Below are 15,112 nucleotides of genomic sequence, written 5' to 3' on the forward strand. Positions count from 1 at the left end.
TCCCTGCCTTCCCCCTCCAGCTTGTGACCAGCTCGCTCTGGGGGTCGTTGCAATATTTGGACCTTCCCAAGGCTCCTGCACCAACGCTGTCCAGTCTATCTGCAATGCCCTGGAAGTGCCCCACATCCAGCTCCGGTGGAAGCATCACCCTTTGGATAACAAGGACACTTTCTATGTCAACCTGTATCCTGACTATGCTTCCCTGAGCCACGCCATCCTGGACCTGGTGCAGTACCTGAAGTGGAGGTCGGCCACCGTGGTGTACGACGACAGCACAGGTGGGTAAGGAGGGGCTCAGGGAAGGAATCCTGGAGATTTTCTGTCCTGGGTCTCTTTGGGAGCTTTTCCAATGAACCCTCTTGAGAGACAAATGACGCCCTGCGCAGTGATGGGTTCCCAGGAGTTCTACACAGTGCTGGGGAGCTTTCTAAGCATTTCATTCTCAAAGCTCTGAGCAAGTGGGGCCATGAGCTGGCATGGAGGGGTTCATTGGCACGGGGTAACCATCTCAGCCTGGCTCTTTTGGCACTGTGGTGCCCCTCTGCAACAGAAAAGCTGCCATGGAGGGAGCAGTTCCCAGCTAAAACCAAAAGCAGTTCTGGAGAGTTTTTTTGTTTTCTGGATAATTCTTTTGAACACAGAGCTGGCAAAGTTCTTCATGTAAGGAAAGCTGTTGACAGTTAAACAAAGCAAAGTGCTGCACAGCTCTAGATATAGACCCCCCAAAAAAACAAAAGCCACAGTGGATAGCCTGTCCAACCTAATTTCACTAAACCAAATGGTTTCTTTAGGGGAGGGCTGATGAAAACACAGTTTGACATTCCTGTTTTGCAAATGTGGGTCACAGTATGTTCCCTTTGTGGCATATTCTAATGTGTTTCTTCTGTGCAGAGGGACACACTCCTCTCTTCTCCCTTGCAATAGGCATCTGCTGAAATTCTCCTTGCAACCTCAGATTCCAGTAATTCCTGCTCAGCTGAGTCCACTGTGGCTCTTTGCCTTGTGCAGGAAACAGAAATGAATTCTGAGGGTAGTAGGAAGTTACGAGTTGTGATTAAGTGACCGTTACTATCTCCGCGACTCATAAATCCACGCGCATATTCATTTTTGCCTTTTGCTACTGTGCATGGTAAATATGCAGATTTTAATTTGTTGTGCAGCTGATTACCACATCCTGTCCTTTCTCAAGGGCACATCTGCTTAAGGAAATCTTTTGTGATCCCAGAGGTTGTGAGGTTAGGACCAACTTGCTGTCCTCCCCTTCCTACCCAGTGCAGGGACTCATCCAGCTGTACTGGCTGCAGTGGTGGCAGGGAAGCACCAGGAAAAGCTGTCCTAGAACAGCTCCTCTGGGGTCAATAGTTGATGTGTGGCTCCTTGGCTTTGATTTGGCAACGGAGATTTGAAGGAGGAATGGATGGATGGATGGATGGATGGATGGATGGATGGATGGATGGATGGATGGATGGATGGATGCATGGTGGATGGATGATGGATGGATGGATGATGGATGGATGGATGGATGATGGATGGATGGATGGATGGATGGATGGATGGATGGATGATGGATGGATGGATGGATGGATGGATGGATGGATGGATGATGGATGGATGGATGGATATCAGTCCTGATCCCATTCTGCGGAGAACGGGGGAAGCACTGAGCCACTGTGGCCCAGCAGTGAGGAAGGCAGCCCTGTAACGCTGTGGGTTTGTCTCTGTGTGACACCTGAAGGCCTGATACGGCTGCAGGAGCTCATCATGGCCCCGTCCCGCTACAACATCCGCCTCAAGATCCGCCAGCTCCCGCTGGACACCGACGACGCGCGGCCGCTGCTCAAGGAGATGAAGCGGGGCCGGGAATTCCGCATCATCTTCGACTGCAGCCACCTGATGGCAGCTCAGATCCTCAAGCAGGTGAGCAGGGGGCCAGCAGGACAGCAGAGTGGCTGCCCAGGATCCCAAGGGTGTGGGGTGGCTGTGATGAAGAGTGGCACCGCTCTGGGTGCAGCTTTCCCTTGGCCGCAATCCACAGCCGCACAGAGAGCTACAGCATGTCCATCCTCCAAGGACACTGCTGGATTTCTACAGAAAATGGTGTTTTCACTGAAAAACTGGAAGTACCAAAAGTGGCTGTGGGTGAGAACAAAGAAATGTTACAGGAAGAGAAGGGGCTGTGCTGAATGTAGTGCCCAGCCCAGGCTGGTGCTGGACAATTCCATGGCTCTCCCTGCAGCTGCGCAGCCCCAGTCTTCTTCCCTCTTCCCCCTTCTCCCTTCATTCAGGCTGGCTCTCCCAGCCAGGAGGGACTGCATCCCCTGTCCCTTCCCCAGCAGTGTCTGCAATTCTTGGACTTTAAGCCAGATGTCAGTGATTTTCCACTCATTTGGGCTCCCTCCTTTCTTCCTCCACTGGAATTCTTGCAGCTCACCCCAGCTCCTCCTCATTCCCGAGTGCCTTTGGGTTTCAGGATCAATATGAGGCAGAGGAAAAGGCTCTCACAGAGATGCTAAAAACCAGCTGGTGGAAGTGTTGCTCCTATCAGCCCAGCACAACACCACCACACAGATTAAATAAATCCCTGAAGGGATGAGAAAGCAAGCACAAGGCAAGAGCCTTCTCCTGCAGCCTGCTTGATGCAAAATGAAGGGAAGTGCTCAGAGAACTTGGAAAGCCTGGGAGGGATTATTATGGGAAGCAATAGAAGGGGCTCATTGTCTCCTGCCAGTTATTTTCCCGTGCTGGTTGTGTTTGGTGCTGCTCACTTATTATGCAGTTTATTATAGTTTATTGTGCCATCTGCTCAGCTCATCACCGCTGGTGCAGAGTGAGGAAGATGGAGGAGAGGGGAGACCAGGGGAGACAAGTCTCTAAGTCCTTCTGGCTGGGTTTGTGTGTGTGTCGGGTTTTGTCAGGACCTGAAGCCATGGATTTCAGCTTAGCAATAAAAGACAGTGTATTTTTACTCAGGGAAATACTGATGTATTTTCAGAGTCTGGGAAGTTGCACAAACCCAAACCACAGCCTGACTGCTCTCTGCATGCCTGGGCACTCTGGTGTGTAACATCAGGCAGGTTCAGAGCAGTGCACCACGACCTGCAGGTCACCTGCATCTGCTGAAGACTAGGAGGTGTAAAAACCTCATATTTTCCTCACTTTTCTACCTGTAGCAAGAAATGTATGCCTAGAGGTGCCTCTTTCATTTCTTTTCCACTGAAAGTACAAGCTAGACAAAGCCATCTCCTGGAGGAGGGGAGTCTGCTTCCCTTCACAGCAGCAGAACAATGCACAGAATAAATAATGGACTAAAACAAAAAAAAATTGAGGAAGGCCCAGCATTCTGTTTATGGCAGAATCAGTAATATTAATATTTTATTGCTATTATGTGTCTTTTGTAACATTTTGGTCATTACACCAGTCGGCTCTGCAGACATTTGGCTGGATGGAATCCCCTGAGTCTCTTGGCCCTGCTGCCACCCCCATTGGATGGCACAAGGTTCTCACAAGAACCTTGCTAAAATTTCCACTCCTTGACATTGAATTTCATTGCACATCTTCAGAAGACACAGAAGGTTTGAGCACCTACAGCCTCTGCTGGCTGAGCAATGCACACACCATTGTGCCAGTCAGGATCTTGCTCCCCAGAGATTCAAGGTTCCATGATCAGCCCAGCACTGATCATCTGGACAGGTTTTGAAATTGGAGTAGTAAAAAATGCATGGATTAGTAATCCCAGCTATACAGATGGGACTGTCACCTACTGCTCCAGCCTGGGTCCCTTGGACTGACCAAACATCAAACCATCCATTATTTTGCCCTCTTGGAAAACAAATTGTAGAAACCTGTCACAAAGCGAGTCCTGCTTGTGAGGCTTTCCCCAGATTCTCCAGCCTCCCTCAGTTTTGGTCCCTTGCTGTCACTCCAGGCCTGTTCCCAGGCTGTCCTGAGCAGCCTCTGTGCTCCACAGGGCACAGCTGGGCCTGTCAGCTCTGACAGAGCTCCTGCTCTCATCCCAGCCACTGCCTGTGGCTTATCCACCAGGATGATCATTTATTCATTTCCCCACAAACCCAGATGCATCCTGCCCCAGGCTGCCAGGGCTGGGAAGCTGCAGCTTCCTTCTGACAGCAGGTTTGGGTTCCTCAGCTGTGGCCAGAGTGATCCAGATGTAGAACATGAACTGGGATCTCATTATTTGCTCCAGATTGGTTTCCCATCAGTAACTGGTGCTTCCCACACTGAGGAGCCATTCCCTGCTTCAGTTCTTTGAACCAGGGTGTGCAGGATGGAGAGAGCTCCACTGCAGCCCCCTGGACCCACTGACCAGACTGGGGGACAGGAATGGTCATAGGGACAGCCCCCAGACTCTCTAAAAGCTGCTTCCAGAGCAGGAAACCTGGGGTGAAATCACACTCCAGAGTGACAATATCTAGGCTTGCAATCCAGATCCTTTTCTTTTCCTTTGTTTTTTTGACATCTCACTTCTTTTCAGACTGTCACTTCCTTCCTCGGAGGTAAATTCCGCCCTAGTAATTTTAGCAAAAAACCAAGGGAAGCAAACATTTCCTGGGGGGACTTGAAGTCACTTTCCCATCAGTGGGGATTTTAAAGTGCTCTTGCATGTGTTTTCTCCAGAAAACATGCTCACACAGTCAGCATCCCAGCCAAACCCACAGGAATCTTCCTGTCGCCAGCCACCAGCTTCAAGGTGACCTTACTCATTGACCAAAATGTGCTCTCCCCATGTTGTGAAGGGTCTGGACATGGTCATCCAGCCAAAGCCCCTTCAGCCCATGGTTGTCCTCTGAAAGAGCTTCCAGGACAGTCTGTTCTCTCCAGTGCTCAGTTATGCAAATCCCAGCAATCTGCAGGAGCCATCCTGCGCGTAGGGGCTGTCAGGGAATCTCGAGTTGTGCTGGCCAAGGGCACTCAGGGCCCTGATCCCCAAAAGCTGAGGGACAGGGGATATTCCCGCTCCCCATCCTTGTGCCTAACCTTCACTGACCCATATTGTATTTGCTTCTGGTAAAACACCTCACAAAAGCAATTAGTTTCTTTGTTCTCTTCTTTTTTAGTAAATTGCTCAGGCAGGACTTTTAGGCTCCTGTCCAATTAACTATCCTTAAGTTTGAGGGGAAGTTCTCAAGGTCCTATGAGGTGCCTTTTCACCTAATTGAGGAGAGAAACTTCTGGGCTCATTTCCTTTTTATGGGGACAAAGGATAGTTTTGTCACTCCATCAACAGAGAGCACATTCCTATACCCTGGCGCAGCCAGGGACACCCAGTGTCACCCAGAAATGCCACCAGCCCTCATGGCAGCTGGCCACTGAGGCTTTGCCACGATTTCAGAATGGTTTGAGGACCACAGGTCTGCTCAGCTCAGCTTGAGCATGTACCTCTTGCTGATGAGCCTGGCTTAACTGCTCCATGGCCTCAATCCTGAACCCAAACCTGGTGTTTCCAATTTCTTCACTGCTCCATGGCCTCAGTCCTGAATCCAAACTTGGTGTTTCCAGTTTCTTCACTGCTCCATGGCCTCAGTCTTGAATCCAAACCTGGTGTTTCTGGGTCTCTCCTGACACATTTACCTACGAGCTCTGAGTTTTATGTTGCATGGCTGCTGTTATGTTCTTGTATCCCTTTACTAACCTCTTTTCCCTCCTCTCCTTAAGGCTATGGCGATGGGGATGATGACAGAATATTACCACTTCATCTTCACCACTCTGGTAAAGTATCTGGCAGTGCACACACCTTGTACACACTGATGGGTGTGGGATGTGAAAAAACACAGAAAACAACGTGTGCACACTGATGGGGCTGGGATGTGGGTGGGATGGGTGTTTGATCCTGGCGTGCGCTGCACTGCAATGGGGTGGGAAATGCAAGGAAAGGGAGACCTGGGACCCTGCCAGAGGAGAGGGCAGGGCAGGAGCTAGAGCTGGCTGAAGGTCAGGGTCAGACCCTCAGGCTCTAACTCTGCTCTGCAGCATTGCCTGAGAGTTGTCAGTCCCACCTTTTCCTGCAGGATGGCTCCCCTCTCTTGGATGAGGAATTCGGGGAATTTTTGGGGTATTAATTTCAGGAATTTTGGGACTGAATTTCAGGAATGCTGGGAATTTTTGGGAATTCATTCTGGGAATTCCAGGAATTTTGGGAATTCCCACTTTTTTTCTGCAGGATGCCTCCCCATTCCTGGATCATGAATTTTGGGACAGAATTTTGGGACTGAATTTCAGGAATTTTGGGGCTCTCCCTCCTTTGGAGTGCACAAATGTGGGTTCTGGCTTTATTTTCCCTCCCAGCCACTTTGATTTCAGTGTAGCTCCCCACACACTGACAGTGAGCACAGGGAGAATGCAAGGCTACAGTTCCCACCCAGGATTTGCTGGGACCCTGATTGAGCAGGAGCTGGGGATGAGCACCCAGGACACCTCTGGAGGCAGGAGCAGCCCTGCTGTGGCTCAGGCTTCAGCCCTGCAGGTTTATTTTGCAGGAGGGGAGCTCAGCCTGACACTAACACCCCTCTGTTAAACATGGGCCAGTCCTCTCTGCCTCTGGGAGGCATTTGGCTTTCATGGCAGGGTCACTTTTGTCTCCATTTAAGATGCTATTGTCTAGTCTACTGTTGAATTTTGTGCGATTTTGAAAATCCAATTTATCTTTTTTTGCCTTTAGGAAAGAAACAGACGAAACTAACCCTTAAAAACTACAAAATTTATTTTTCAAATGCAAAAGACATTTTAATTACCCCTGCTGCCATTATCTATTCCAGGCAGCTTTAAGCATTTCCCAGATAACCTCCTATTAATCAGCCCCAGCTGAGCCTGGAGTACATTTCATGTGTAGGTACAGCCTGGAGGTGGGAAAAGAGGAATTATAATAAATTAATAGATAAGCAATCACAATTAATGCCACTTTCCTGAAATAACAGTTATATCATGGGAAAGATATTTTAATCTGTCATTCCTTAAGGCAATGTTTTCCTAGCTTGCAATGCCTGTGCTTCAGCTTCCCCAGTACGAGACCCATGGGGTGCTAATGAATTAGTCTATTATGTTATACTGAATGTTTCTAAAAGGTCCCCAGTCAATACTGAGCACAGTGTATCAACACTTGGCATGAAATGCTTCAACACTTTGCTCGGCAGCACGACTACAGTTCACTGACTCCAGCAAGAAGAGCCCCATCAGCCTTTTCCACCACAGGAGGAGGATCTTTGATGAGCACTGGTCCCTGTCACATTTTTACATCCAAATTTTACATCCAGATACATGCAGATTTTACATCCAAAGCGCTGCAGGGAACACCCCAGATCTCCACCCCTGTGGGGGCTTTGGATGAGCTATGCAGATCTAAAAGCTGCATTACAGGTTTAGTCTCAAAACACATGGAAAACGCTGGTCCAAATGTGACATTTTGGTGAAGTAGAAAGGGTCTTTCCTTTTGCAGTCAGAACATGGGAAACCAGGTGTTAAAATCTTAATGGGAAGCAAAAAATAAGATTTTTTTTTTTAATTTTGTGTTTGGTATCATCAGTCACCTTGCAGTTCTCTGTCCCTCTTCTTTCAGGAAGAATTCTTTGAATACTCCACATTTTAAGCCAATATTACAGAAAGTATTTTTGCAATTTCTATATTTTTCATTTTTTTGGTAGAAAATAAAGCCTTTTTCTGGAGATGGAACTACACCTTTATCAACACTTTTCAAAGCCCTGGTGAAACTCTTATACCCTGGCATTCCTACACATAGACTCAGCTATATCTTAACACTTTTTTCTGTTTTGTTCTGTATTTGAGTCTGCTAATTCTTTGACATTTTTGAAGTGAGATAATGCAAAGTTGCAATGAGAAAAATAAACAAAGACTCAGCAATCTGTAAAATGGGGCTTTGCAGCCACAGCCAAGCCCTGCTAGGTCCCAGGGCAGAGATGTGGGGACACCTCACCCATCCTGGGCCACTTTTCCAGCCTCCCTCTGAGGATGTGGCATCACTAAGGGTCAGTCCCCAGCATTGCTGCCACCAAAGAACCCAAACTGGGCAAACTGGGGAAGGGGGAGAGCATCACAACAGCACTGAGAGCAAAATTGTTTAGGGAAGAATTAATCTGCAGTACAGAAAATAATGAGTGAAAGGGAATGTAGATGAGGTGGAAAATAGAACCAGATGTTTCAATTTGTGGCTGTGCAGGAGCAGAAAATCCAGAAGAAACTGATCTGATGATTCCCATCCACACCTCGCCACGTGCTGACACTCAGCTGGTATTCTGAATTATCCTCTGATTCCAGGAGGTGATAAATCAGGCTGCAGCTGAGATTTAAATTGGAATCAAAGAGGGATCTGATGGGAGGTTGGTTTCTATAGGAACTTGTTGAAAGGAAGGGTCAGTGGGGTGCAGCAGGGCAGGGACAGCACCCAGAATACCAGTGGGATCTGAGAGGGGGCCAGGGGCGATGGTTTGACAGATGGGCAGCAGGGACCATGGGGTCTGGAGCTCAGGGATCTGACTTATCACATTCTGAGTGGAAAATCATCAGAATTTGCAACCAAAAATTATTTCCTCACAACAATTTCTGGAATACAAACTGAAGTTTTTGTTAAAAATGAATCTTGAAACAACAGAGCCATTCCAGCAGGTCAGGCACAGAACTGCTGTCCCCCTCCCAGCCAGAGACATGAGCACCTGTCTGAGGTCAAACCACTGTATTTGCCCTTAGCTCCCTTAAGTCATTTAAAAGTCAACATTGTGGCCTGTTCTTCACAGTGCCCTTTAACAGAACGTGCAGGTTTGCACTTGCAATTTTTCAGGGTTAAAAAACAGCCCAAAAACCCAAGTCCCAACTGCCATTGTAGGGTGATTAATGGTTTGGTCCGTGCTGCACCTGCAGGTTTGAGCACTGCATCCATCAGCAGTGAGCCCTGGGGCTGCAGAGGCTGGGGCCAGGCTTACAGAAAAGATCAAACCCCCAAAGCTTGTTAAAGCAAAGCAGCCATAAAACCCTCACTCCCCCACAGAGAATGATGTCTCAGTTGCTGGCAAGTGCTGCTGCTGTCCTGCTTTGCTTAGGGCAGCACATGGGGGACTTTGCCAGCCCCCTGTGGGCAGATAGGGGCTGCAGATGGGTGGCCCCACAGTGTGGCTGTGTCCCACCAGCACAGCCCCAGCACAGCACAGAACAGACACAGCCACAGCACACAACAGCCCCAGCACAGCCCCAGCAGCTCCTCCCATACTGAAGCTCATTTTTGAGAAGCCCTTGTGAGAGCAGGGAATGTCACATCTTCGCCCCCACGCTCCATTGCAGACTTGTGGTGTTGCCTTTCCACATCCCCACATTTAAACTGCCAGGAAACCCTTGCAGAAGCTGTTCAGGATAAATGCTGATGAAATATATCCCATCCAACAAATGGTTCACCCTTGACACTCCCTCACTCCCCCCTCGGGTGAGCTGGCTTTGGGGGGCAGATCAGCGGCCACATGCTCGTGATGTGCTATCTAACCCCAAACTCCTTCCTGAGCACTGAAACTGATATTCAGACACGTGGAGAGCCAAGAGCTGCCCCACAGCAGTGCTCCCCCACTGCCCCCCAGTAGCCCCAGTGGCCCTTGCCAAGCCATGCTGGCAGCCAGCAGAGCTGAGCACTGCCTGGCTCTGTTTTTCACATCCCATAAAGGGCACCCTCATTCATCTGCAGACTGTGTAGGCTGGCCAGAATGTCAAGAAATGCGTCTTAGTTCCTCTTTGATAGTCTGCAAATTGGTGTTTTGCATTCAGAGTGACTCTGTCATCCACAGCACCCTGTGGGCCTCGGCACTGCCAGCAGATCCTCCGTGGAAAGGCCCAAGGGAGCTCCAGACACAGAACTCTGCCTTGTCCCCCCTCCCTGGGTCACAAATCTCTTTTTCAGGGTCACAGGCAGTTTTCTCCCCACAATCCACTCTCTTTCATGCTGAGAGCAGGTTCTTTGGCTCTTTGGCAGGAGTTTCCTTCTGTTGTGTGTGGGGGAACATGCACATACGGCACCCAAATTGCACCAACACCTCCAGGCCTCTGCAAGCAGACACTGACGGCAGCAGGCATCACAATCCTCTGAGAATCCTCTGAATTCCTGAGGGATCTGTACTGTGATCGTGTTCACAGGATGAGGGAAGGGACAAGGATCTGACTCCATGTTTCAGAAGGCTGATTTATTTTTTTATGATATATATTACATTAAAACTATACTAAAAGAATAGAAGAAAGGATTTCATCAGAAGGCTAGCTAAGAATAGAATAGGAAAGAATGATAACAATGGTTTGTGGTTCAGAGAGAGAGTCTGAACCAGCTGACTGTGATTGGCCATTAATTAGAAACAACCAACATGGCCCAATCAAAGATGCACCTGTTGCATTCCACAGCAGCAGATAATCATTGTTTACATTTTGTTCCTGAGGTCTCTCTGCTTCTCAGGAGGAAAAATCCTAAGGAAAGGATTTTCCATAAAAGATGTCTGTGACACTGTACTCCCTCCCACCTCCTGTGGGCTCTGCTGTCTCGCTCCAAACACAGACACACCGACCGATGCAGAAAACTCAAACAAAACAAAGCTAAGCAAAATGTTTAAAACCGGTTTCTCTCTTTTAAGGATCTTTATGCATTAGACCTAGAACCATATCGCTACTCTGGAGTGAACCTGACCGGCTTCCGGATCCTCAACGTGGAGAACCCCCACGTGTCCTCCATCATTGAGAAGTGGTCCATGGAGAGGCTGCAGTCAGCGCCCAAGGCCGAGCTGGGGCTCCTGGATGGTGTGATGATGGTACGGGCAGTTCAAACAGGGCACAGGGGTCTGGGGAGCAGGGCAGGAAGGCTGGGACAGTCATTGAGGCCTAAATGTTACTTCTATTGGTTTTTGTACCTGTAACAACTCATTCCAGGTGTCTGCCCTGAGGCGCTTTCTTGTGTTCTTTAACAACTGTCCCTCAAAGTCTGGGGTGAAGCCCACACCCCATTGCTGTGGTAAAGCTCCTGCTCAGGCCCAGCTGCCAACAGATTGCCACCAGACAAGGGAGGTAGCCAGGATGTGTCCCAGAGGGCTCCAGCTTTGAGCCCTCAAGCCCGTTTTGGCTTTGCTTTCAGCCCCAAGAGCAAAGGGACACCAGCACCCAGGCTGGGAGCACAGCACACGGCCAGGCTGGACCAGGCAATTTGCAGAGATTGAGGCAGGGGAAAGAGCCAAAGCAATGGGCAGAGATGGGCTGGGCTGCAGCTTTGATGACTCCTTTTAGGGCCTGATGGCAGCTCTGCTCTGCTGAGTTACTGCTGGGAAGGTACAGCACCTGCTCGCCCATCTGTCTTCCCTGCCAGGCTGTCTCCGACCCCCAGAACTGCTGACTGCCTCCCTCCTTCCCTTCCCTTCCCCTTAGATCTGCCAGAAAGTGGCAAAGCCTCCCAGACTTTCACCTTGAAGTGGCTCCTCAGATCCCTCCTGCTGTGTTTGTTGTTCGGGGAGAGACCCCCACTCTCCTGCAGGCTCCTGCCTCTCCCCAGGCTGAGCCCCCCTGTGCCTGCAGCACAACTCAGCCCCCATCCCCTCTTTGCTCTCTCAGAGGGATCCTGCCTTTGATTCCTCTTTGCCAGGTGTCTATCCACTGGGGCCTGGACTCAGCTGGGCATTACAGTCTGTAATTCACCATGAAATTGCATGGATATATCCTTGCCCCCCCTTTCCTCCGGCCCCAAATTCCCAAACCTGTCCCTGCTGTGGTCCATACCCGCCCACGGATGCAGGTGGGGCTCCTGCTCTTCATGCTTGGTTGCTGAGGGAAGGGAAGGTCACAGGGATGGCTGCCAAGGCTGGAGGATTTTCTCCATGGCTACGTCCTGTGAGATGTTTGCTCAGTTATTTGCTGTATTATTTTGTTTTATTGTGGTTTATTACGCTGCTGCTACACTCACATCTGTTTCGTGGCTCCGTGAAGCCAGCAAATTATGTATTTTCACTAGGAGGTCTTACCACATCAGAGTGAAAAATAAATCCAATTCTCTTGATCAGTGTTTGGATGTAAGATGGGGCATCTCAAATTGAATCTAAAATCATCACATTATATGGAGGGAAAAAAGTGCTCCCTAGTTCAGATCACTGAAATGCTAAAATATGTTACAAAGCTATGAGGTCCTGATTTTGGTGACAGCTTGTGTCATTTTTGGAAAACTGTGTGCCCACAAACATCTCTGTTTCTTATTTTCCCATGTATAAAATAGTGTAGAAAATATGTTCTCATATAATTTTTTTTTTACACTCAGACAAAACAGACTCAATAAGAAAACTCTGTTACTACCTTCCACATTTAGAAGCCGTTGCCTCCCTCTTTGACACCACAGCAGGAAATGTGCAAGAAACAACCCGAACAGACAAACGGCACTTCCAGAATCGCTGATTTTAGACAAAACCCCAAGCTTTTGATCTAAACAACCAAGGAACCACCAGGGAGCAGAGGCAGAGAAACCCTGGGGCTGGCGGGGGTAACTCAGAGCAGGTTCCACCTTTTCCTACTGTGAAAAATGCCAATCACTTGTTTTTAAAATTTTTAAAGTTTAATAGTAATAAAATGGGTTTAAAAATAGTAATATAATTAGAGTAATAATAATTTAGACCATTTAATTAGAGACAATAGAAACAAAGAGTTATGGATGTCCGGGTACCTTTTCTGGGCAGCATAAGCCCAAAAAACGACCCACATTAACAGAGGATTAACCCTTAAAAACAATAACCTGTTGCACATTCATACACCTCATACATGATGTATAAATTTCATTCAAGCACAGGATTCTGTCTGGTCAGTGTCAACTTTTTCCTCATAATCCTAACAGCATAATCCTAACGGACCTGCCCAAGCGAGGTGGGAAGAAGTTTGTTTCTCCTGATAATGGAGCAATAAATTCTCTTTCTCTGAAAGATTTAGGTGTCCTGTAGCTGCTATCTTGGTGTGAGTCCTTTCTTTAGAAAAAACAAGTATCTTACATAGCATAGTTTCTATTACAACATTTTGTTACAACCTAAAACTATATTTAACGCACCACTTAAGAGAATTAATACAGCATCACTTTCTAACACAACACATGCAATATTCATTTGAATATTTACAAAAAAAGCAATCATAAAATAGGCCTTTTTCACGCTGCAAGCCACCAACGCTGTCCCCCTTCCCTTTAGACAGACGCTGCCCTGCTGTACGACGCGGTGCACGTGGTGTCCGTGTGCTACCAGCGCGCGCCGCAGATGACCGTCAACTCCCTGCAGTGCCACCGCCACAAGGCCTGGAGGTTCGGCGGCCGCTTCATGAACTTCATAAAAGAGGTAAAAATGTGGTTTTAATTGACTATAAACATTATTCCCCCTGAGGAGCAGGTTCCTGGGGGTTGGTGGTAGAGGCTTGGTAGGTCCAGCGGTGGAAAACTCCCTGGACCTGGAGTTGTGCAGTCCCTCAGTGCTCCCACTGATGCCTTAGGATTTAAGCTTTTATATCTATTTTATATCTTTTTTTCATCTATTTGTAATCCTGTCTTTAGTGTAGAACTCTGGGCTCCATATGCAGTGTGAGCTGCTGTGGTGGTCCCAGGACCAGGGAAGAGATGAGAATCTTGACTCCATGTTTCAGAAGACTGATTTATTATTTTATGTTACATATATTAATTATAATAATAATACATATAATTATAACTATATATAATATATAACAATTATGTATAATTATAATACTTATACATATTATATGTATCGTGTTGTTCTATTATATATTATTATTTTATTATATATATTTATGTTGTATTATATTAAAAGAAAATTATGTAGTAAAAGAATAGAAGAAAGGATTTCATCACAAGGCTAGCAAGGAATAGAAAAGGAATGATAATAAAATCTTGTGACTGCTCACAGCCTCGACACAGGTGGCTGTCATTGATCATTGAGTAAAAACAACTTCACATGCTGGGTAAACAGTTGTCCAAATCACATTCCAAAGCAGCAAAACATGGAGAAGTTGAAGCTTCTCAGGAGAAAAGATCCTAATGAAAGGATTTTTCATAAAATGACTTATTTCCCATTTTGGGCAGACACAACAATTCCTCTCCAGGCCTGGCAATCAGGGACACTTCACTGCCTCAGACCCTGAGAGATGGAAACAAAAGTGAGTTGGGGGCAGCAAACTTGGGGTGAAATGACTTCATGACCTGAAGCTGTAACTGGAGGATGAACCACCAATATGCAAATGGACCAAACTTATAAAAGTGTGAAAACCGATCATCCATTTTTTGAGTTTAGTCCCTTCATCTGCCCAAAATGTACCTGAAGATCCTTCAACAAATACAACCTTTTTTATTGCCTTAATGTTGTCTGGCCTCTGTTTTTAGGTAGCCCAGAAAGGCACCAGCCCCGCGGGAGCTGCGGGGCTCAGCACGCAGCTGTGTGTGCTCCAGCTGGGCTCCTCAAACATTCCGTGTTTTCCCTGGCTCCCGGGGGGCTCCGAGGGCTGCACATCCCACAGGCAAACCACCTGCACGCCCAAATGAGCAAACAGAGCCTCCCCAGGACTCCAGGGTGGCAAGGCTGGGAGCAGGCTGTCACTGCTCCTCAGGAATTAATGAGGGAGAGCCAGAGGAGCGTGTTTACTGGGAGGAACGCCAGTTACTCCCCCTGAGAATACATTATGCCACCTTGATCACACTGGAATATTTCAAGCTCCCCCACCCATAAAATAAACACATTTCTCAGTGAGCAGCCTGCTCAGGGGAGAGATCCCCAGGCTCAGCTCCCCACTGCGGGGATGTGATGCTGAGCAGCAGCCTGGCATTCCTGCAGGAGCATCCTCCTCAGGACAATGCCACAGCACATCCAGCAGTGTCCCCAGGCACTGGACACCTCACTGTCCCCCAGCTCCTGCTCTGCTGGCACAGAACACCTGGCACTGGGGGTTCTATCACCTCCTAAATCAGAGAGATTCATTCTAGGGGTGCTGCAAAGTGAACAGTGGGAAAGAAATCAAATTACATAGAGGATTTTTTGTGGAATTGAATTGAGGCATCTTTACCCCAAGCTTCTGCTCCTGGTCCCAGTCAGACCAGGCTGTTCAG

General features: G+C 47.9%; 1 protein-coding gene across 2 annotated transcripts in view; it reads left to right on the plus strand.

Moving 5' to 3' along the window:
* The window catches only part of GRIK3 (glutamate ionotropic receptor kainate type subunit 3), a 123,963-nt gene that overhangs the window by 71,202 nt on the left and 37,649 nt on the right, over positions 1-15,112 (plus strand). For both annotated transcript variants that reach the window (XM_074555879.1, XM_074555880.1), the window contains exons 3-7: positions 21-278; positions 1,736-1,917; positions 5,674-5,727; positions 10,626-10,799; positions 13,197-13,340. In XM_074555879.1, the coding sequence (XP_074411980.1) occupies positions 21-278; positions 1,736-1,917; positions 5,674-5,727; positions 10,626-10,799; positions 13,197-13,340 (812 nt within the window). The remainder of the gene's footprint in view (positions 1-20; positions 279-1,735; positions 1,918-5,673; positions 5,728-10,625; positions 10,800-13,196; positions 13,341-15,112) is intronic.

The sequence above is a fragment of the Zonotrichia albicollis genome, chromosome 20 (assembly GCF_047830755.1).
Source record: "Zonotrichia albicollis isolate bZonAlb1 chromosome 20, bZonAlb1.hap1, whole genome shotgun sequence".
Classification (NCBI taxonomy): Eukaryota; Metazoa; Chordata; class Aves; order Passeriformes; family Passerellidae; genus Zonotrichia; species Zonotrichia albicollis.